The 20,236-nt window shown below is 43.3% G+C and overlaps 1 protein-coding gene across 2 annotated transcripts in view; it reads left to right on the top strand.

Moving 5' to 3' along the window:
* PLXDC1 (plexin domain containing 1) overlaps window positions 1-20,236 on the top strand; it is a 78,140-nt gene that overhangs the window by 32,999 nt on the left and 24,905 nt on the right. The window contains exons 4-8 of one of the 2 annotated variants that reach the window (XM_088474710.1): window positions 3,758-3,827; window positions 3,958-4,080; window positions 7,902-8,020; window positions 10,872-10,971; window positions 19,035-19,130. In XM_088474710.1, the coding sequence (XP_088330836.1) occupies window positions 3,758-3,827; window positions 3,958-4,080; window positions 7,902-8,020; window positions 10,872-10,971; window positions 19,035-19,130 (508 nt within the window). The remainder of the gene's footprint in view (window positions 1-3,757; window positions 3,828-3,957; window positions 4,081-7,901; window positions 8,021-10,871; window positions 10,972-19,034; window positions 19,131-20,236) is intronic. The other variant, XM_088474711.1, reaches the window with a different exon arrangement.

Below are 20,236 nucleotides of genomic sequence, written 5' to 3'. Positions count from 1 at the left end.
ATTTGCTTGTTATCACGGACCTTATATTATCCCGTTATGTACTTTTCTTTTCTGTTTATTACTATTATGTCTGTGTATTGTGCAATGACAAAATCTTCAATAAACAGACTTTAAAATAAATAAATAAAGCACAAAGAAGCGACAAAACTACATTGCTAGTTTACACTGATCAATTTGATGTGCAACATTTGTCTAACGTCTCTGGTACACTGTAACGGTTTTTCGCTGCGTCTATGATATGATTAAAATGCAAAATTTAAAGGAAAATTGTTACATGTGCGGCTGCGGCTCTCTGCCTAATTGGCTCTCAGTCGCTATCCTAGCTACCTGGACTCACCTGTTGCTAGTTTTGTTACCTGACCTCAGCCTGACGGACCAATCACAGAGGACCTCTCCCTTCATTAGGGATTCTGGTCAGTTCCTGCTTGCCGGTGATATGACTAAGTTTCTGCACCTAGTGGATGTTCACGTGGTCGCTGCACGCTGTGCAGTTCCTTGCTCCTGAACCTTTGTTCCTGTGTCCAGTATCCTGCCATTGTATACCCTTGCTCCCAGACTCAGGACCTCATTCAGAGTCGGTCGTTGCGGCCACACGGTCGTACGGGGAAATGGGCCGGATATGCAAATGATGCACTTGCATGTTGCGTCCTTAAGATCGGATCGTTAGCTGGCCGACCAAGGGGAGGAAGTGGCCGGAAGACAAAAAATATGCCCCCTTCTCGTACGCATTACACGTCATCTCCGGGCACATAAGGATTAATCGAGACCATCGGGAACCATCGAAACTGGTCGTAGAGCTTAAGGTTGACCATACCCTCTCTTAAGCACTACGATCAGGTCAGTGTACAAACCACCCATGTCACGTGTGCCATGACACTACTTTAGTAATTATGCACTCCCATAAAACGCCGTTCGCATAATTAGGCACGCCTGCGTTCGGATCTCCACTCCCCCGTTTTCGAGCACCTTCCCCTGTTACCACCCACAAACGCCTCATTCTGTCACTCAAACTACCGACCTGGCTGTGTTCAAGGAGAGAGAAATTTCTGATCGTAGCAGCTAGTTTGCGCACGCGCATTGCGAACTTTACGCATGCGCAGTTCAGCGAACATCGGTGGTGTACGACCATGCAGCCGCGACGACCGACTCTGAATTAGGTCCTCAGTGTCCTGTCCTTGCCAGTCCTACTCCTGTGTCCTGCTGGATTCTGCCCTGTTCCCGTGTCCTTCCCAGCTCTGTGCCTGTGTCTTGCCAAGATCCTCCAGCTTACCTTCTGTGTCACCTCCAGTTTGTGTCTAGTTCCAGCGTGTACCTGTGGATTCAACCTGTCAGTTCAACCATATCAAGTGCTGGTTCTGTTACAAACTTCCACCTGCATCCTGAGTAGCTGGCCTGCCACAATCAAGTCCATATCCAGAATTGCAGGTTCAACATTATTCCTACCTGCATCCTGAGTAGCTGGCCTGCCACAACCAAGTTCATATCCAGCATTGCAGGTTCAACATTATTCCTACCTGCAGCCTGAGTAGCTGGCCTGCACAACCAAGTCCACATCCAGCATAGCTGCTTCAGCATTGTTCCAGCCTGCATCCTGAAAAGCTGGCCTGCTACTATCCAGATTTGCATTGTCTGTTTCTATGCATATCCACCCGTGCCAGTTAATTGCATGTCTGCAGACCTTCAAGCTAATTTCAAGCAGCAGACTCTAGCACACACCTGCATCTGTTTGCCTCAGCCATTAACTTCTACCTTGCCTGCTACCATTACTCCATATAAATTATTCTGTGTATTCCTGCTTACTTCATGTGCCTGTCAAACAAAGTCTAGGGGTCTCATGCTAGTAACATACCAAAAATATAGTAAGCTGCTACTCTCAGAGAATCTCAGTTGCGCAGGGTGTCTCTCGCGATATGGCGTACAGACATCCAGTAAGTGAGGACACATCTGTATGCATATATATATATATATATGTTACAAAATACAAAAATAGTGTGAACAAAAACATGAAAGAACGACAGTGACACAAAATACAGAACATTGGACCTGATTCAGACTCGGTCGCAAGTGATGTGCGCTCGCAACCGGGTCGATGGTGGGCCAGTGCGCATGCGCACGACGGAGCCGGCTCTGTCGTGCGCATGCGCGAGACCCTGATAGCGACGGGCAATCAGTCGCTCCGGGTCTCGCACCAAAGGGGGCGTGCTGTCGATGTTAAGTGACAGCACGCCCCCTTTGGTGGGCGGGCCGAGGGGGTGGCTGCCCAAACGGAGGCGTTCCCATGAGAACGCCTACCGTTTGGGGCCGGCCCCACTGACATCACAAGTGATGTCAGTGGAGAGATTCCGGCTCTATTAGAGCCGAAATCCCTCTGGGGCTTGCGGCAACGAGACCTTGACCACCGCGACCATCATCATGGCCGCTCGCTATAGCTGTGGGTGGCCAGGAGGCCGCTCTAAAAAAAAAAAAGACCGGCCCTGATTCAGAGCGAGCGCTCTGTCAGTGCGAACGGCTCTGAATCAGGGCCTTTGTTTATAAACATTTCTGCAACAGCAGTCATAATGCTCAAGTAAGTAAGAGGGCGGCAGAAATCAAAGGTTGGGTGCCGCTGTGAGCAGTGGGGAGAATATGGTGTTAGAAGTGATGTAAGCAAAAGCACTTCTGGGATCTGTGTATATATAATATATATATAAATACACTCACTCACTCACACTCTCTCTCTACCGTTCTGTGGTGCAAGAGGGATGTGGCACATTGCATAAGCAAAAGAATCTCTGCACTTGCAAAGTTGAGCTCTCCAAGCTAAAGCTAAAATTTATATAAAAACAGTATTATTTCAGTGGCGTCACAAGGGGGGCTCCGGGCTGCCTCAGGGTGTCACCCGCCGAGAGGTGACACCAAGGTGCAGACTGCCCCCTCAGTGACAGGAGCTGGGTGCTGCACTGTATAACTAAGTGCAGCACACTGCTCCTGAGACTGTGAAGGAGCCGGCCGGCACTGCACCCAGGACAGTCTGTACCTCTGGCACCCCCTTGTACCCCAGTAATAAGCACGGTGGACCTTCCCACGTGGCCATGCCCCCTGCCTGAAAGGCCAAGCCCCCTTTTTGGTGGCGCGTACAGATTCCCTTACCCCACTGGTGACACCGCGGGGCGAGACACCACTGTATTAGTTGTATATTTTGTGATCTAGATTAAGCTGACTAAATACACCAAAGACTTCCCCATCTGTCAGTCCTACACAATCACCCAGAAGTTTAAACATAACAACTGCTATACATGAGGGTCATGTCAGGACCTATGCTTTCTTGTTTGAGATTTGTCTGTACACAGGCTTTTAAAGACAAGACCTCCCCCATGCACAGTTACTTTAATACACTTAAGGGAATCACCTGACACAGGCTTAATTAAATAAAATAAAACTGGGAAGAAAAGGACGGAAGTTATTATATGGTATTATAATCACTATTTTCAGCTCAGTCTAAACATATGCAAGTGTCTGTAATTGTAATCCTTTTTCTGCAGTAATTAAAACTATATGAAAACCCTACAATAAACACCCTGCTGTATTAACAGTAGTAACATTCAGTTAGACCTCTATCTACAATGACTACCAAGTTTTTTGTCTGTCATATGAGCCAAGATGTTACATTGTTCTCTCTTTACAATGCACATTTATATACATATACTCTTCAAATTTGTAACAACAAACTAATGTCTTGATTAATATGACCTATCTCACCTCATTATCTCCTTCACAGAGAGTAGTTCTTTCGTTTGACTTTCCCTTCTATGGACACCCAGTGAGGCACATCACAATAGCTACAGGAGGTGAGAGAATTCACAGTGCAGGGTTTTGTCACCTACTTTCAGTACAAACTGATATAAATGTTTTTATATACAGGTCAGATAGGTGAGTTATGTATTGTTCACTTTAATATAACTGTTGTATTTCCTTCAGGTTTTATCTTTATGGGAGATGTCCTTCATCGCATGCTGACCGCAACACAGTATGTGGCACCCCTTATGGCAAATTTCAACCCAAGTTATTCCATGGAATCCACTATTAGCTACAGAGACAATGGTAAGTCAGTATGCTCTGTAACATGGTTTCTTAGGCCTTTATGTCTATAACATTACAAAGAACTCCCTATTTCATATGCATAAATACTAAATAACTACTTGGAGCAAATCCAATTGGAAGCAAATTTTCCTAAAATCTCATCTCGCTGAGCTTTTCCCACAGGTGCGAGATTTTTTGTATAAAATTGGGTGCCGAGATGTTAAATTTTTTTTTTGGGCACGTAATTTTTTGTTTTCACACCTTCAGAGCAAGCCTAATTTTTCCTAAAATCGTTAATTTTAGGAGAAATTGTCAGGACTTGCTTCAGAACCCTTAAGAGACTCCATTCCCCCCCCCCCCCCCCCCACGATGACAATTTAAGAAATTAGAAGTTACCAAATAGCCTAATTAGTCCAATAATTACATGTCATTGTTGGTTGTTAAAACCAATAATGACTTCAAATTACCCCAAAATTTATTTTTGTTTATTACTGCACCCCAAATTTAATTAAAGCTATTATTGAAAAAAATAATTCCTCGTTGCTCAATTAGACAGAATCCATAAAACCTCTGGCTTGGCTGATGATTACCGTAAACTTGTGGCTGCCAGAGGGGAACTTGGCCTCCTCCTTACTGCAAAAGCTGAGATTTCTCTTAAGTGGCTTAACCAAATTTGTTATGAAAAAGGGGATAAAGCTGATAGAATGCTGGCATCCAGATTACGATCTAAAATCTCACAGAACAATGTTCTGAAGATTAAATCTCAATCAGGTGAATCTGTCAGGGATCCCACGAGTATCACTGAGGAGTTTAGAAAATTCTATATTAAGCTTTATAACCTCTCGGCTCCCTCTGGTAGCTCTCTCCCTGCTGTGGACTCTATACAGAACTTTTTAACCAGTGTCATCTACCTAAATTATCCTCTTCGGCCATTGCATCCTTATGTGTAAAAATTGAGGTGCAGGAGATCTCAGAAGTAAACAAGAACCTTAAGACCAATAAGGCCCCTGGCCCAGACAGCTTTACAGCCACCTACTATAAATCTTTTAATTCCTTACTCTCCCCCATCTTGCTGAGGTGTTCACCAGCGTGATGTCTGATGGCTTTTGGCCAAGGCTCTCGAGGCTAGGATTATTGTTATTCCCAAAAGAGTAAAAGACCCCTCCAACTGTACTCATTACAGACCCATCTCGCTGTTGAACACTGATGTTACGATATATACGAAGATTCTTGCCAACCGCCTGAATTCAGTGTTGCCCAGCTTGGTCCATAATGATTAAGTCGGTTTTATACCGAGAAGACAGGCCAGGGACAAAACCAGGAGAGTTATTAGTCTTATTCATTCCATCAATTCTGCCCGCACTCCAGCCTTGGTGCTCTCCCTAGACGCTGAGAATGCCTTTGACCAAATTTGCTGGCCCTTCATGCTCCAAACACTGAGGGCCTTTGGCTTAGGGGGTGATTTTCTTCAAGGCATCCAGGCCCTCTACTCTACCCTTTCGGTTAGGGTCTCCGTGAATGGTCTTCTCTCGTCTCCTTTTCTTATAACTAGACAGGGGTGCCCTATGTCACCCCTTATCTTAGCTTTGGTTATTGAACCCCTAGGGAGCCTCATTTGGAAAGGCAGTATATAAGGTGTCCCTTTTTGCCAATGACGTTCTCCCAACTCCTCATACGTCTCTTCCCAAACTCTTTCAGATCTTAGCTGATTACAGTTTACTCTCGGGCTACAAGATCAACTTTTCTAAAGTCTCTCGCCCTCAATATTTCACCCATGGCCTTGGATCTCCTGCGTCACAATTATAACTTTGCCTGGCGCCCCTCTAAAATCAAATATCTAATAGTTTATATAACAACTAGATATGACACCCTATACTCAGCAAATTTTCCCCCTATGCTTAAAACAATTAAACTTGACCTCCTCCGATGGCGAGATCTAATAATTTCCTGGCTGGGCAGGATAGTGGCATTTAAGATGAACCTTATCCCTAGACTACTCTACCTCTTCCAGACCCTCCCTGTTACTGTCCCTAAATCAATTTTACTACAATTGCACAGGTTTGTCCAATTTGTATAAAAATCCAAACCTCCCCGTTTTCATTTTCTCACTATCCATTGCCCTACTACCAATGGAGGCAATAGGTTCCCTGATGTTAATCTTTATTTACGCTACCTAAGTAAGGCTATAGCTTGGTTTGCATCTTCCCAGATGCCTAGGTGGGTGGAAGTTGAAGCTGATTCGTGTATCTTCTTTATGTCTTCTTTTGTAGGAATAGCTGCATCTGATAGGCCTCAGTCTGCTCACTCACACCTGGTTATTTCCTTTACATGGTCCATTTGGGATCACTGCAACTCTCACTACAATATTACTTGTTATCCATCCCCAATCACTTCTATGTTGTTTAATCCAGCACTCTCCCAGGGTTTCAATTTCACACACTTTCTTTTATGGATTAAGGGTGGTGTTAGGGTGGTATCTGATCTTCTCGATGGAGGTGGGTACGCCTCTCTGGGTTCCTTATAGAATATATTTGACATACCTTCTATCAATACTTTTACTTACATTCAAGTCCGACACTTTATTAACTCCCTCCCCCTTAACTCAATTTATAGATCTCTAATCTCATAGGAGTCTTTGTGTCTCCACAATCCTCTTATGACAGGGATCATATCTGTTATTTACAACCTTTTTCTATGTTAAACTACCAGACACACCATGTCATGAGTTGCAGTGGGAAAAAGATCTAGGGAGTCCACCTGCTAAGGACACATTGTCTGTGGTGCAGGAGAGGGTATCTAAGTCCTCTATTTCCTCCTTGTATATATATATATATATTTGTCTTCAAATATTCTCTGTTTTTGGATATATTAACAATTGCTTTATGGTTTTTTACATTTTCATTTGATATTTTTTTCAAGTGGCCTAAAATTACCACAAAATCACCTGTTTTTTTTCCTACTTTTTTTGTGTTTTTTTTCTGCTTGAATATAAAAGAAAAGTTTATTTTTAGAATTTTTTTTACTGACCTAAATTTTTTTTTAAATTCATATGTATGAAAAAACAGCTTGTTTCTTAACATTTATTTCTTTGGTGGGGGACAGGCTGATTTCCCTTTTCTGATTTTCACGCGGGTATATAAAGTGTAGAAAAAAAATTGTGCCCTATTTTTTTGGGGGGGGATTTCGCGGATAACGACAGCGCGCATACTCGTGATAATTCAAAATTGGTTGTGAGGGCCGTGTATTGCTTTGCGGGCAAAACCTTGCAGCTAATTAGATATGCCCTTAAATGTTTTATTTTCTTAGACAGATTATAATCTTTGTACAATAGTAAAATGTTATGTTAACTTTATGAAATACCTAGTGAATCTGGTGCATTTTGAAGTACAAAACCCCACTCTTATTTTTTCATAATAATTAAATTTTATTTATATAGCACTGTTCTCCAAACAGAACTCAAAACCATTTTGTATAATTGCAGGTGGTGGAGCAGCCATCTTCGGTATGCTCAGTTCTGATCTATGTAATTATTTACAGTAGTCTTAATTCCCTACCACACATATACTGTGCATTTTTATCAGAAGCTAATTAACCTACTAGTATGTGAAAGTAAACCCACAAAATCATGGGGAGATAAACAAACTCTACACACAGTAATTGAACCCATGATGCCAGCTCTGTTACACTGCAAAGCTAACAACTGTGCCACTACACTTGCCATACAATGAACATAAATATGTAAAAAGTTCCTAAATATATTAATAAATAAAAGGTAGATTTGCTGGCATAATTACCTCCACTTGCACACGTAAAGACAATTTTCAGTGTTGTCTCTTGCTCAGGCACATCTTTTGTGGTTCAGTGGGACAAGGTTCATCTCCATGAAAAAGAAGACGCTGGAGGCTTCACTTTTCAGGCTGCACTATACAAAGATGGACGTATTGTATTTGGCTACAAAGAGGTAAGGATTCACTAATTCTTACCTCGTGGTCATTGAAGCAGCATATCTCGTGTATGGGACACCTCTAACAGAGCCTAATGAAAGCAAAACTGCTTTTAGATGAGATTTTCATTTTTGGAGGGAAATTTATATTGATTTCTCTGTTTGCATTCTTTCCAAAAGTATAAAAACTAAATACATCTAACACAATAATAAAAGCTTGTAATCCGATATGATGCAAGAATCATAATGTTGTAAATTCCTTTACACTCCCTGCTACAATAAGAGGCTTGTACTGTGTGCTGTACATTACTCACTGGCGCCATGCTATGTCTCAGCCCCCTCGTACCAGGATATGTTGTACACCAGAATTTAGAGGCTACACTGTCTGTCATTCAGTTTCCGAGTGAGATTTATCACCCAAGCAAATTTATTCTTTAAATAGAAGGGTAAGAATTGTAATGCATATGTAACATGTAGGTATGCCACTGTAGGTATGCCACTGTGGAAAATACATAACTTTTTATTATATATTAAGCACAATAATAGTATATTATAGATCAAAGGAGTACTAGAATCCATTTTTTTACAAGTGCAATTTATAATTTCTTTCATTTCCTGGTCTACTGTTGGATAGTATTTTTATGGATAACAATATCCAACAAAATGATGCCCGCATATGGATATTATACCAGTTTCTTCTTTTCCAAGCCTCACAGCTACAATAGACGGAGGCATTGTGAAAGTACTGGCAGGCTTACTTGTCTTACTAAGATAAATATAGAGAAAAGTGAAAATAAGCGAAAAATCAAAATGGTTGCTCACTTTTATGAACCAGTCTAAAGCTTGCCACTTGCATTGTAGGCCAAAAATAAATCAAACCATTTTCAGGCATAGTCTAGTCTTAAGACTGGTTAGCAGTTCATTGCTTATACAGGCTGATAGGCAATCTGCAACTGCACAAATAGACGTCCATGTAATTTATTTTCCATAGCAGTCCAGATTTGAATCAAGATGAAGAAAATATAAATAACAAAATAATTAAATCTTCAAGCATGTTATAACATAGACAACTATTGATTAGCTGTATAAACACCTACATATATTGCTTTTATCCCAAACATCCTGTCTCAGCTGCCTGAAAGTGCATATGGAACACAGGTCTTAACCAATTAACTGGCTAATATTTTTCCAAAAAACGTTCAGAAATTGTCTTTTTTTTTATGATCGAATTAGGTCAAGAACATGTATTTATAGCTTATGCACAACAATTTAATTTAAAAAAAAGCCATAACATTAATATTGATTGTTTACATTTGGGTCATCAATATATCGGACTATAAGTGATCGGACCATTGCAACTCTGCATTCCCCAGTGGCTGCTCCTTTGAACAGCCAGGTATACACTGGGGGGCTAAGGGCTGCTAAATCTAAATTTCCCAGGCTGCTGCCAGGTGGGGGGTCCTGCCTGATCAGCAGTACAACATACACTGGGGGAGCGTGCAGAGATGCAGAGGGGCCGGGAGGTTTCTTTGCCATTGGCGGCTGGTGGAGGATTATATTCTGGTAGCCGCCTAGTGGGCGTTTCTGAATGGTCACATTATCTGTGACCATGTCAGGTAACTCATAACCTGGCATGGTTGCAAACAATGCAACCGCACTAGGCAAGTGGTTAAGAAAAAGAAATAAGATTGAACTGGCATCTGTGGTTTCATGGCCAAAACACTGTTGTCAATATATAGAGGGTAATTCAAAGCAATGTGCATTGCGCCAATACCTGGCTGCGCACATATGACCCATTTATGATAGTGCCAACATCACAGGGTTTTCCCTCATACCTCTTTGGTGCATTGCGCTATTCCGGTACACAACACTGTGCCCATTGCTTCAAATTGAATTCCACCCATAGGGCCATATTGAATTTGAGGCGAAATTTATCGCCGACTACGTCATTTGAGCCTATTTCAATTATCTCCGTATTCAATCACATTGACTTTTCGCCGGTGCGAAAAGTCAATGTAAAAAAAACGGGGATAAGTTTTGACCAGCCTTTTGCTGGCGAAAAAGGTGCAGATTGGGGTTTAGGGGTGCAGACTTAAAAAAAATAGCCTGCACCAAAGGGAATGTCTCCTAAAAAAGATGTGTCAAAAACATTTTATTTTTTTTTTTAAATTGGGACACCCCAAAAAATTACCTTTAAATTTGGGGTGAAAAAAAAATAAATACAGAATACACTTATAAAAAAAAACCACATTAAATCCAGAGGGGTTCCCTTATATGCGGTAGGTGTTTTCTTCATTGCCGAAGTAGCGTCAGGTGCATTTTTGAAGAATTTTTAAAAATCATTTTAGGGAAATTTGATGGAACAAGTTATTTTTCAAATAAAAACAAACCTAAGTGCTATTCTTCACCACTTCTTCAATAGCCGCATTTATGCACCTGCCGTGGCTATTACATTCCCCGACTTCCTTCAGCAGGCTAAAATGGGGGTACCCATAGTGAATGCCCATGTCTGGACATCTTTAGGTGAGACCCAGGGACATTTCCCGATAATTCCCGAATTTTTTGCGATACCTTTCCGCCGGCTCCAGTTTTCGCTGCTTCCTAATTGAATACGGGGATAAAGTGGGCATGCGTCCGATACTTTATCCCCAGAAAAGCTGCTATGTGGAGCGAAAAGTCCAGCACAGACTTTTTGCTACCAAACTGAATACCCCAGAATACCAGTGTAGGATCTTAGATACATGAACCTAACATAATTCATACAAAAAAGGCAGCACTTGCAGAGAAAAGCACATATCTTACATGTTCACCATGATAGCAGTACTATGCTGACGGGCAGACTTAATTGTGAATTATACCTCTTGCACAGATTCCCCTTCCGGTGAAAGACATCAGTCCAGAACAACATCCTGTCAAAGTTGGTCTCTCTGATGCCTTTGTGCTTCTCAATCCTTCCACAGATGTTCCAGGTGAGAAGCACAAACATGTTACATTGAAGATGAAAAATCATGTTGGGTATACTTTAAGTAAACATCTTGTGCAAAGTAATTCCAAACCAGACTGATATACTAAAGCTGTCTAAACTCTGAGGGACTGATTCAATTGATAGCGCCGGGAAGGAGTTTCCGGAGCTATTCAATTCAGCACACTGTTAGTTTGACTGAATGATTTCTTCTTGCACCCTCCTGACACTCTAGTTGGAGAATGTCACTTATCGCATCTAAACAGCCAGGTTAATGGTGCGTACACACTGGGCGATTAAAGTGGACTAACTATATAGTGGATTAACTATATCGTTATCGTTCAGTCGTCCACTTTGTCGTCCATTTTTAACACCAAAACGATGAACGATAACGACGACGAACGTTCCCGCGGGTTGTTCGTCATCATCGTTCATCGGGTTAACATGCAGGCCAACCTGATGATGTCGTCAGGTTGCTGCATGTTATGGAATGGGGGAGAGAGCCCGGCGCTGAACGATATCGTTAATGATATCGTTCAGCGGGTGTGCTCAATGTCATGAACGACATTGAGCACACCCTGCGGGGGGGACACTAGACGATATCGCTCAGGGAGCATATCGTCTAGTGTGTACGCACCATAAGTTGTGAGAACCGGCATTCTCCGACTTAAGTTGTTGTAGTCGGACTAAACTGCAAGGTAAATTGAATAGCTCCGGGACAAACATCCCGTTGCTACTCACCTCGCTCTGAATTTAATCGCCCCGTGAGTGAAAAAAAAGAAACAACTAAAAAAATTAAATCAAAAGTACACATTTAGAGGAGATGTATCACGCATTGGACAGAAATAAAGAGTAGTTGCCAAAACCAATCAGGTTTTAACTGTCATTTCAAAGACTGCTAGATAAATAAAGATAGAAACTGATTTGGTTGCTTTGGAAAACTTCTCCATTTTATTGCTCTCCTCCTTAAAGAGAGAAAATGTATATGCGTTACCTGGTAGTACCTACCAAAATTTCATCCCACTAGGTTTTACAGAGTAATATTCTATATATTTTTTTATATATGCTTTTATTTAAAGATGCAAAACATCGATACAATAATGATGTATTGTAAATATAACATCAGCAACATACACTGTACAAATACATCTATATTTTAAATAATAATCAACAAACAATTACAAAGACAATAAGGGAGGGGAAGAGGAGGAGGAGTGGGGGGGGGGGCAAAAAGTATCCAAAAAAACTAAACAAGTCTCAAACTAAAGCAATGTGGGGCAACACTAACTTAGATCAGGCCATTAAGGGCTTATATTTATCAGATTCCTTAAATTCTAGCCAGTAGAACCATGTTGTGGTCAATGCAGAGAGGTGGTCTTTTGCGGACAGAGCAATCTACTCCATGGTCATATACATGTCTAAATGGGTTGACCATTCTTTAATAGAAGGAGGGGACGCTGATCTCCATTTGATTGGTATAACTGCCTTGGCTGCACTGTTCATATGACTCAAGAGGGTCTTTTTGTATTTAGAAATAGGCCGAGAAATAACATTAAGAATCCAAAATTCTGGGCCTTCAGGGACCCCCTCATTCACAATATATTTTGCAATTTGAATAATTTGGCTCTAGAAGGAAGCTAGAGAGGGGCAAAACCACCAAATATGTGAAGGAGAGCCTGGATACCTATAACATCTCCGGCAAATGTTAGGAAGACTTGGAACATTTTGCTCGAAACACCGGAACATTTGTACCACCTTGTAGAAAACTTATAATGCGTCTTAATAACTGAAACACTTTGAGAAGAAACGTGTAAAAATTGAAAGGCTTGAGAACATTGTTGGTCAGTTAGTGAAACGTTCAGATCAGTATTCCAAGCGTTGGTAAATTTGGGAAATGTAGTAAAGGTACTGTCTACCAATAATCTATAAAGAATAGAAGTGGAATGACGCAGAGGTTCTTTCTGTGAACATATTGTTTCAAAGTTAATCAGATTTCTAGGTAATGTACCTTGTTTATTTGCCTTCCTCACATACGACACAAGTTTAAATGTAAGACTCAGGGCTCTATTTACTACAATCCGTATATTGAATGCGGATTGTAGTGTGATATTACCAAGTGAATTCGCATTGCGAATTCAGGCAATATCACAGGGATTTACTTGTGATAAAGCTCTGTCCCTGCGGATCCCATCCGCACTCTAGTCGCTGTATTTTCGGAAAAAATACCGCGACTAAGAGCCTGCGCATGCGCCGACCCACCGTCGCTGCTACCCCCACCGACGCTAAGCCCCGCCCCCAGCGATTGCGGCCCCCCCCACCCTTCATTACACTTACCTGCATCCTCCTGGCCTCCGGTGATCTTCTCCGGGCTTCCCGATCAGGTCATCTCCCATACTGCACTGGGACCCGATCACCTGATGACCGGGCAGCAGTGCACTGTGGGAGATCAGCTGACCGGAGAGGAGCCATCACCGGAGGCCCGATCACCGATCCCTGGATTCAGGTAAGTAAAAAAAAAATGTTTCAATTTTTTTTTTCTTTTTTTTACAGCAATCAGCTTGCGGTCTGTTTAGACCATACTTGCCGACAATCTGGCTGCTCCTTCCGGGAGGGAGCAGCCAGATCGGCAGAACAGGGGGCGTGGCTGGCAAAAGGGGGCGGGTCCAAATGAGCTGAGGTCGGTTTGCGGGCGTGACAGGGGGCACAATGCAGAAAAAAAGGCAGTGCGAAGCAGGGGGCGGGGCCAAAATTACGCGAATTGCGTCAGCGCCCCCCCCGCTGCGGGGGTTTATCAGGTAATGGGGAGGGGTGTTCGGGGGATCGGCGGCAGGCGGGAGGCTTGCCTGCCTTTCCGGGGGGGCGGGAGCTGGACCCGTTTATCGGAAGGCTCCCGCCCGAATCGGGAGGGTAGGCAACCCTGGTTTAGACCACATAGCTGATTACTGGTACCGGCTCCCGCCTCTGCTCTCCCCGTTAGAGCAGAGTGGGAGCCCGGTAACCGGGGGAGACCCTGGTGGTGTTATTATCACAGGGCTTTCCCCGATATGTTTTTACAATGTATTTTTAGTAACTATGGTCGGATCACTTTTCCCATTACAATTATGGGAAATGCGATCTGCTTTACTAAAAATAAGTGATAATTAGGGGTTGGAGTAGAATTTTACTAATTCTACTCCAATTGCCCTGTAATAACTACAGGTGATACTAAAATAATGTGAAAAGGGTGTGAAAACACCCTTTTTCACTTTATTTTAGTAAAAATAATGTTAATAAATAGAGCCCTCAGTATTCTTACTGGGGAAGTCCCAACTCTATTTTGAGATCTGGAAAAGAATGAACCTCTCCGTAATAATATAATTAAAAGTCTCATATCTGCAAAATGATCATCATCCCTCATCCACAGTGTCAGCATGGTTTCACTTCAATAAGTTTTGGGCTCAATTCATTAAGTGTCAGTGTTGCTGTGGGCACTTTGCTGGTTGTTTTGACTTCCAAACCACTGGATTCACTATTTAATGGTTAGGAACGGTCATTCTCAAAAACACCATAAAACCGGCACATCTACAGTATCTGGCCAATTTAAAAGGAATCACAATACACTTAAAATGAAAGTAATCATTAAGTATTGAATAAGGAGGCAAATAAAATTATCAATGCTCTTATGTGGGCAATATTCTTTTATCAGTATATCATGGGGCTAGATTAATGATTAATTTGATTAAATTGGCAATATTATATATAAATTAAGGGGTCATATTAAAATTTTTGGTTTTTTTTATTATGAGCAGAGCAGGGTAAAAATTGGAGAATTGAGGCATTACATGCAGAACATTGGACAACTGTATTAATGTGCCCAATTCTACATATGAATGGAAAAACAAGATATTGTTTTGCAGAATTAGATATATTAATGAACATCATGGGACAGACACTACATATTTGGAGGAATTCTTCATGCAGTTAAAATCTGGCACAAAATAATTACAGATTTTACACCACATTGCCTGAGTCACTAGTTTCCATGGGACACGTTCATGAACCATCTCCACAGTGAAAGTACACATATAGTACACCAATATAAATAGAAAAACAGAAATCATAACTCCCAACCGTCAGAACAGTACAAATTATTTGAGAGCTATATCTCGCTATAACAATCGGGACTGCATTGTCCCAATCAGCCATGCAGTTGGGAGGCATGACCCATTGACTGCTGTTCTGCAGTGGCGATTGGGTGCCAACTGGACTGTAACCGTAATTAAAGGCTGGGATCGCAATTATGTGCTGTAGCGCGTCTTTCATGCGTTCTAGGCAGCGAGGAACTCTGTCTAGCAAAATGACTGGGTCTGACAGAATACGCTGCTGCTGACATTAGGATTCGGATGGCTCTCTCTCCAGCACGGACAGCTCGTCATCAAATCAGTAGTACAGCATAGGAGGAGAAATTGACAGGCTTTGTAGCTATAAATACCCTCCCCCATTCATTGGTGTACAATGTCACATGCCATTTCTGCAGAGCCAATCGCAGCTCTCTAGGCTCCAGGCTCATTTTTCAATCTTGCTGACTGGGCTGAACAGCATCAGCAGTGTTTAGGGTAATGGAGAGTCACATAGTCCACCTGGGGCCAAGGTGGCCAGTGGTGGTTCAGGGCAATCTATCACCCTAATACACCTTTTTGTCTTACATCCGTCCCCACTACAGAGCAGTGCAGACTGCCGCTACACCCTTATGTCTAGAGGAGTGTGGTCTTGATCGCTTTTCCGCCTCACAGCAGTACAGCCTCAACCCCTTTCCCCACAGCAGTGCATAGGCTGCAGGCACATATCATTGATTATTGATGTGCCCGTCGGATTTTGCTCATTCATGTGTAAAAGGTGCCCATCCACTAGACACGCAAAAGACTGCACGATTACGACATTGTAATCGTGCAGTCGTTTGTTTGTGATGTGCCTTCACTGAACGAGCAGTCGTTCAGTGAAGGCACATCAGTCATCTGCAAACTTGTTGAACCTGACGATATCGTCAGGTTGTACAACATATTTGTACGATGATACATGTCTAAACGACCAGCGGGGGCGTGCATCGCTGGTTGTTTTAGATATTTTTTAAACAATCTGCAAGCAATTATCGAACGATAACAATATTGTTCAATCGCTCAATTTAATAGTCTAGTGGATGGGCACCTTTACAAGGGTATGTAGCACCATGCATTCTAGCATTTAGTTATTGTAATGGGAGGAGTCATGAGTAGAGAGGGGAGGAGTCAGGATTAATTCTTAACCAACCCCTTCCTAAAAGAAAATGTCTAGATTCCATCCCTTGTACTGGGCCGAAAAACTGGTAATGTCACAGTTGTGTACTTCTACTGACGTGTGTCATACAGTTTGCTGCTCATACATACTGTGTGTGTGTGTTACATACAGTAGATATATACTGGGTTTCCGTGATTGCAGTTGCACACTATAGCACATCTTTTACGCTAGCTCCACAAGAAGAACCTTCCAGTAGCAACCCAAATGGACTGTGGGAAGGTTTGATAGTGTGCGTGTGTGGAAAGTAGATGAGCAATTTAGGGACTTTTTGAGAGATCTGAGGTGCATTTGAGGGACCTGTGGGGAGGTCAAAATGTTTGGTTACACTATTTGTTTTATTTCTCAAACTGTTTTAGATTTTTACACTACACATTAAATGATCAGTGATCGCGCTGTACGAAAAAAATTGAGGGTCCCAGGGATAAATAATTGGGGTCCTAATCCACTGTTTCTGGGTCCCATCACACATTATGAGGGGTGAGGGCAGACAGCAATTGTGACAGTGCTGGGGCCAAGGAGAGGGCTAGGGGCAGGCAAAACTGGGGGTAGAGAGGGGGGGGTCAAGGGTAGATAGCAGCTGGCATAGTACTGATGGGCAAGGAGGGGGTTAGGGGCAGGCAGTACTGGGGTTAGGAAGGTGGTAAGGGTAGATAATAGCTAGGGCAGTACTGGGGGCAAGGAGGGTGTTAGAGGCAGTGCTTGGGGTAGGGAGGGTCAGGATAGCAGCTGCGGCAGCACTGGGGGTAGGGAAGGGGCAAGTGTAAATAGCAGCTGGGGCAGTATGGGGGACAGGGAGTGGGCACGGGTAGATAGCAGCTGGGGCAGAACTGGGGCAAGAAAGAGGTTAGGGGCAGGTATTACTGGGGGTAGGGAAAGGGTAGATAGCAGCTAGGGCAGTACTGGGGGTTAGGGGCAGGCAATACTGGGGGCAGTGCTGGGGGTATGGAGGGAGTCAGGATAGCAACTAGGGCAGTACTGGGGGTAGGGAGGGGGTAAGGGTAGATAGCACTTGGGGCAGTGGTTAATTCCTTTGTTACTGCTGGGAGCCCTTGGCCGGATCACTGTTGTCTGCCTGCAACTCCCTTCTGCCCCATGCAGTGTCCACCTCCCCGCCTCCTGCGTGCAGAGAGCTTAGCTGGCTGAAGGAGCACAGGCTGCTAGAGGGTCCCGGCACCACTGACAACGCTGCTGCAGCCAAATCGTGCAGGTGATGCCGCCGTCCTTCATCAGGGACCTGCTCCATCTGCTTCTACTTTTGATGCTCTGTGCCTCCTGCTCAGCCTGCAGGAACCGCACTCCTCTCTGCTGCTGCCCAACCTATGCTGGCTTCCCCACTTCTTTAATCTCCACCGGTAGCTCAGCTCCGCCAGGAATGGATAAATTGCAGAGTCCATGCTGAGGTGTCCGGACTCAGGCAGCGAGGGCGATTGGCTGGGGAGATGCCGCCGTGCAGCGATTGGCCGGGGAGATGCCTCTGCGCAGCGATTGGCTACTGCAGCACACACAGGGCCAACGCATCCTGCAGGACTCGATCAGTTTTAATAACTGGGTCCCCAGTATTCTGTAGCACGTAAAAACACGCTATAGGATGTATTTTACAATCACTGCACTATAATAGGACCCATAAACTGTGAGGTATGACCCCACATTTTTTAAATGATGCTCCCTCCATGACTCTTACATCCCCTCTGCAAATGTTGGGCGGTATTCAGAAAGCACAATTCTAACACCTCAAATAAAGACTAACTGTATCATTGCTTAATTTAGGCTGTAATAAGTCATATTTTAAGAGGAAAAATAAGAAGTTTTAATTAAGGGGGTAATTCAAGTTAGCAGTTTTTATTTTTGCTGGCATGCTTGATTCTATCATGGAACACAAATATGGATATTGGGGGTCATTCAGACCCACTCGCGAGCGGCTGTCCGCTCGCAAGTGGGTCGATGGTCCCCACTGCGCATGCGCACGACGGAGGGAGCTCCGTCGTGCGCATGCGCGAGACCCGACGAGCGAAGGACTTTCCTTCGCTCGGAGTGTCTCATCAAAGGGGGTGTGCTGTCGATGGTGACTGACAGCACGCCCCCTTTGGTGGGCGTGCCTGCCAGACGGAGGCGTTCCCAAGGGAACACCTACCGTCTGAAGCCGGCCCCACTGACATCACTAGTGATGTCAGTGGGAGCGATTTTGGCTCTGACAGAGCCAAAATCACTCCTGGCCTTGCGGCTGAAAAACCCAACCGCAGGCTTTTACTCGCAGTTCTGATGGTCGCGATGGTCAAGACCATCGCGAACATCATTCTGCACGCTCGTATATGCTGTGGGTGGTGACCCACAGCTATACGAGCGTCCAGGAGGACGCTCCATATTAATGGAGGTGGGCCCTGATTCAGAGCGAGCGCTCTGGTCAGAGCGTCCGGCTCTGAATCAGGGCCATTGTAAGTAATATTAAAACGCAGAATAGGGGGAAGGATATATGTTATTAAATGTCAGGGACACTAAATATGTTTTTCACAACCGAATTTGCCCATATGGTACAAAAAGAAATGTGATGCTTTTAATTGTATCTTTAGTAAACATGTGTTATTTTATCTGTTCGGGCTTACTATTATTCTCACATATCCCACAGAATACGTTATTCGCATATTGTCAAAGTAGCAAATGCTGAGCAAAACAAGTGTAAAAAAAAGTAATGTGAAAGTGTGAGAGACATATTTTGTTGGGATTCATATATTAGTTTACACCTTCCCTTCTGTCCTACAGAATCGCAGAGACGTACTATCTACGAATATCATCGGGTGCAGCTAAACCCCACCAGGATTCAGAACCAGACAGTTGTGGAATTCACCCCTCTGCCAAGTAAAAATAAACACAAAATGTGACTGCTTATAAAACCTGGTTAATACCATTGATACATTTGAAACAATTCTGTGCTAAACCATTTATTGTTTGTCAAGGTACCTGTGGAATTACATTTTGATCAGTGCAACAAAGCATTACACACTTTGCTGTCCCTTTTAAAACTTCAATAACTTTGGGGTACATTGACAGCAGAATTTAAAATGACAATAGTTACAAATGACAAATCAGGCTTGTTTTGCATTTATTGCTATTGCCATTTTAAATCAAGCAAATCAAAGAAGCCGACAAGTCAGCTTTGAAAATCAAGCATAGATAATCCTGTTTGGTGTATGTAAATGCACCTTGTCAGGATTATTAACCAATGAGAAATGAGAACTTATTCCTAGTAATGTTTGCAATCAAGGTGATTTGAGGAGCAACTGAAGCCCTAGGACTGCCTGTCATTCACCTGTGGTATAAGTCAATCTGGCAGCCCACCAAATCTGGCTCCCCAGAGTACAGTATGGATAGCAACTAATGATTCCAGAACTGGGGATACTGGGCTAAAAGGGGAAAAAACAACTTATGCACAAATTAATAAAAAACGGAGACTCAAATTAGAACAAGCAGGCGCTATAATGGGGAACTTTCATTTAATTTAAAGAGAAGAGGGCGTCATAACACTATCACAAAAAAAGAACAAGAACTGTCTATGAAGGGAAGTGTACTCTGAAACATACGAAATAGGGGCAAATAATGAGTATTAATTATACAAAAACAGTTAACTGTAATTATGTGGAAAAACTGTTTTGTATCATTATTATTTATTAGTTGGCAGGGCCGTAACTAGGGTGGTGCAGACGGTGCGCCTGCACAGAGCGCACATGCACTGTGGGCGGAACCGGCTGCCTCCACCCGTGATCACCCCCTCTCATCTGCCGCAGCCGCCTGCTGCAATGTATAATAGTACAGTAGCAGTGTGCCTGGCTCCTTCTCTGTTGGGCGCACGCACTGCTGCGTGCTCCATGTGGTCTGCCCCCTCCCCGTCTGCTGTACCGTCTTCCGGGACTGGGAGAGACGTCATGACGTCTCTCCCAGCCCAGTCCCACAGTGCCCTGCGCCGA

Source organism: Taudactylus pleione, unplaced genomic scaffold (genome assembly GCF_031769625.1).
Source record: "Taudactylus pleione unplaced genomic scaffold, aTauple2 ptg000155l, whole genome shotgun sequence".
Classification (NCBI taxonomy): Eukaryota; Metazoa; Chordata; class Amphibia; order Anura; family Myobatrachidae; genus Taudactylus; species Taudactylus pleione.
The sequence above is the reverse complement of the archived record's forward strand: the minus strand, read 5'-3'. Positions and strand labels throughout refer to the sequence as shown.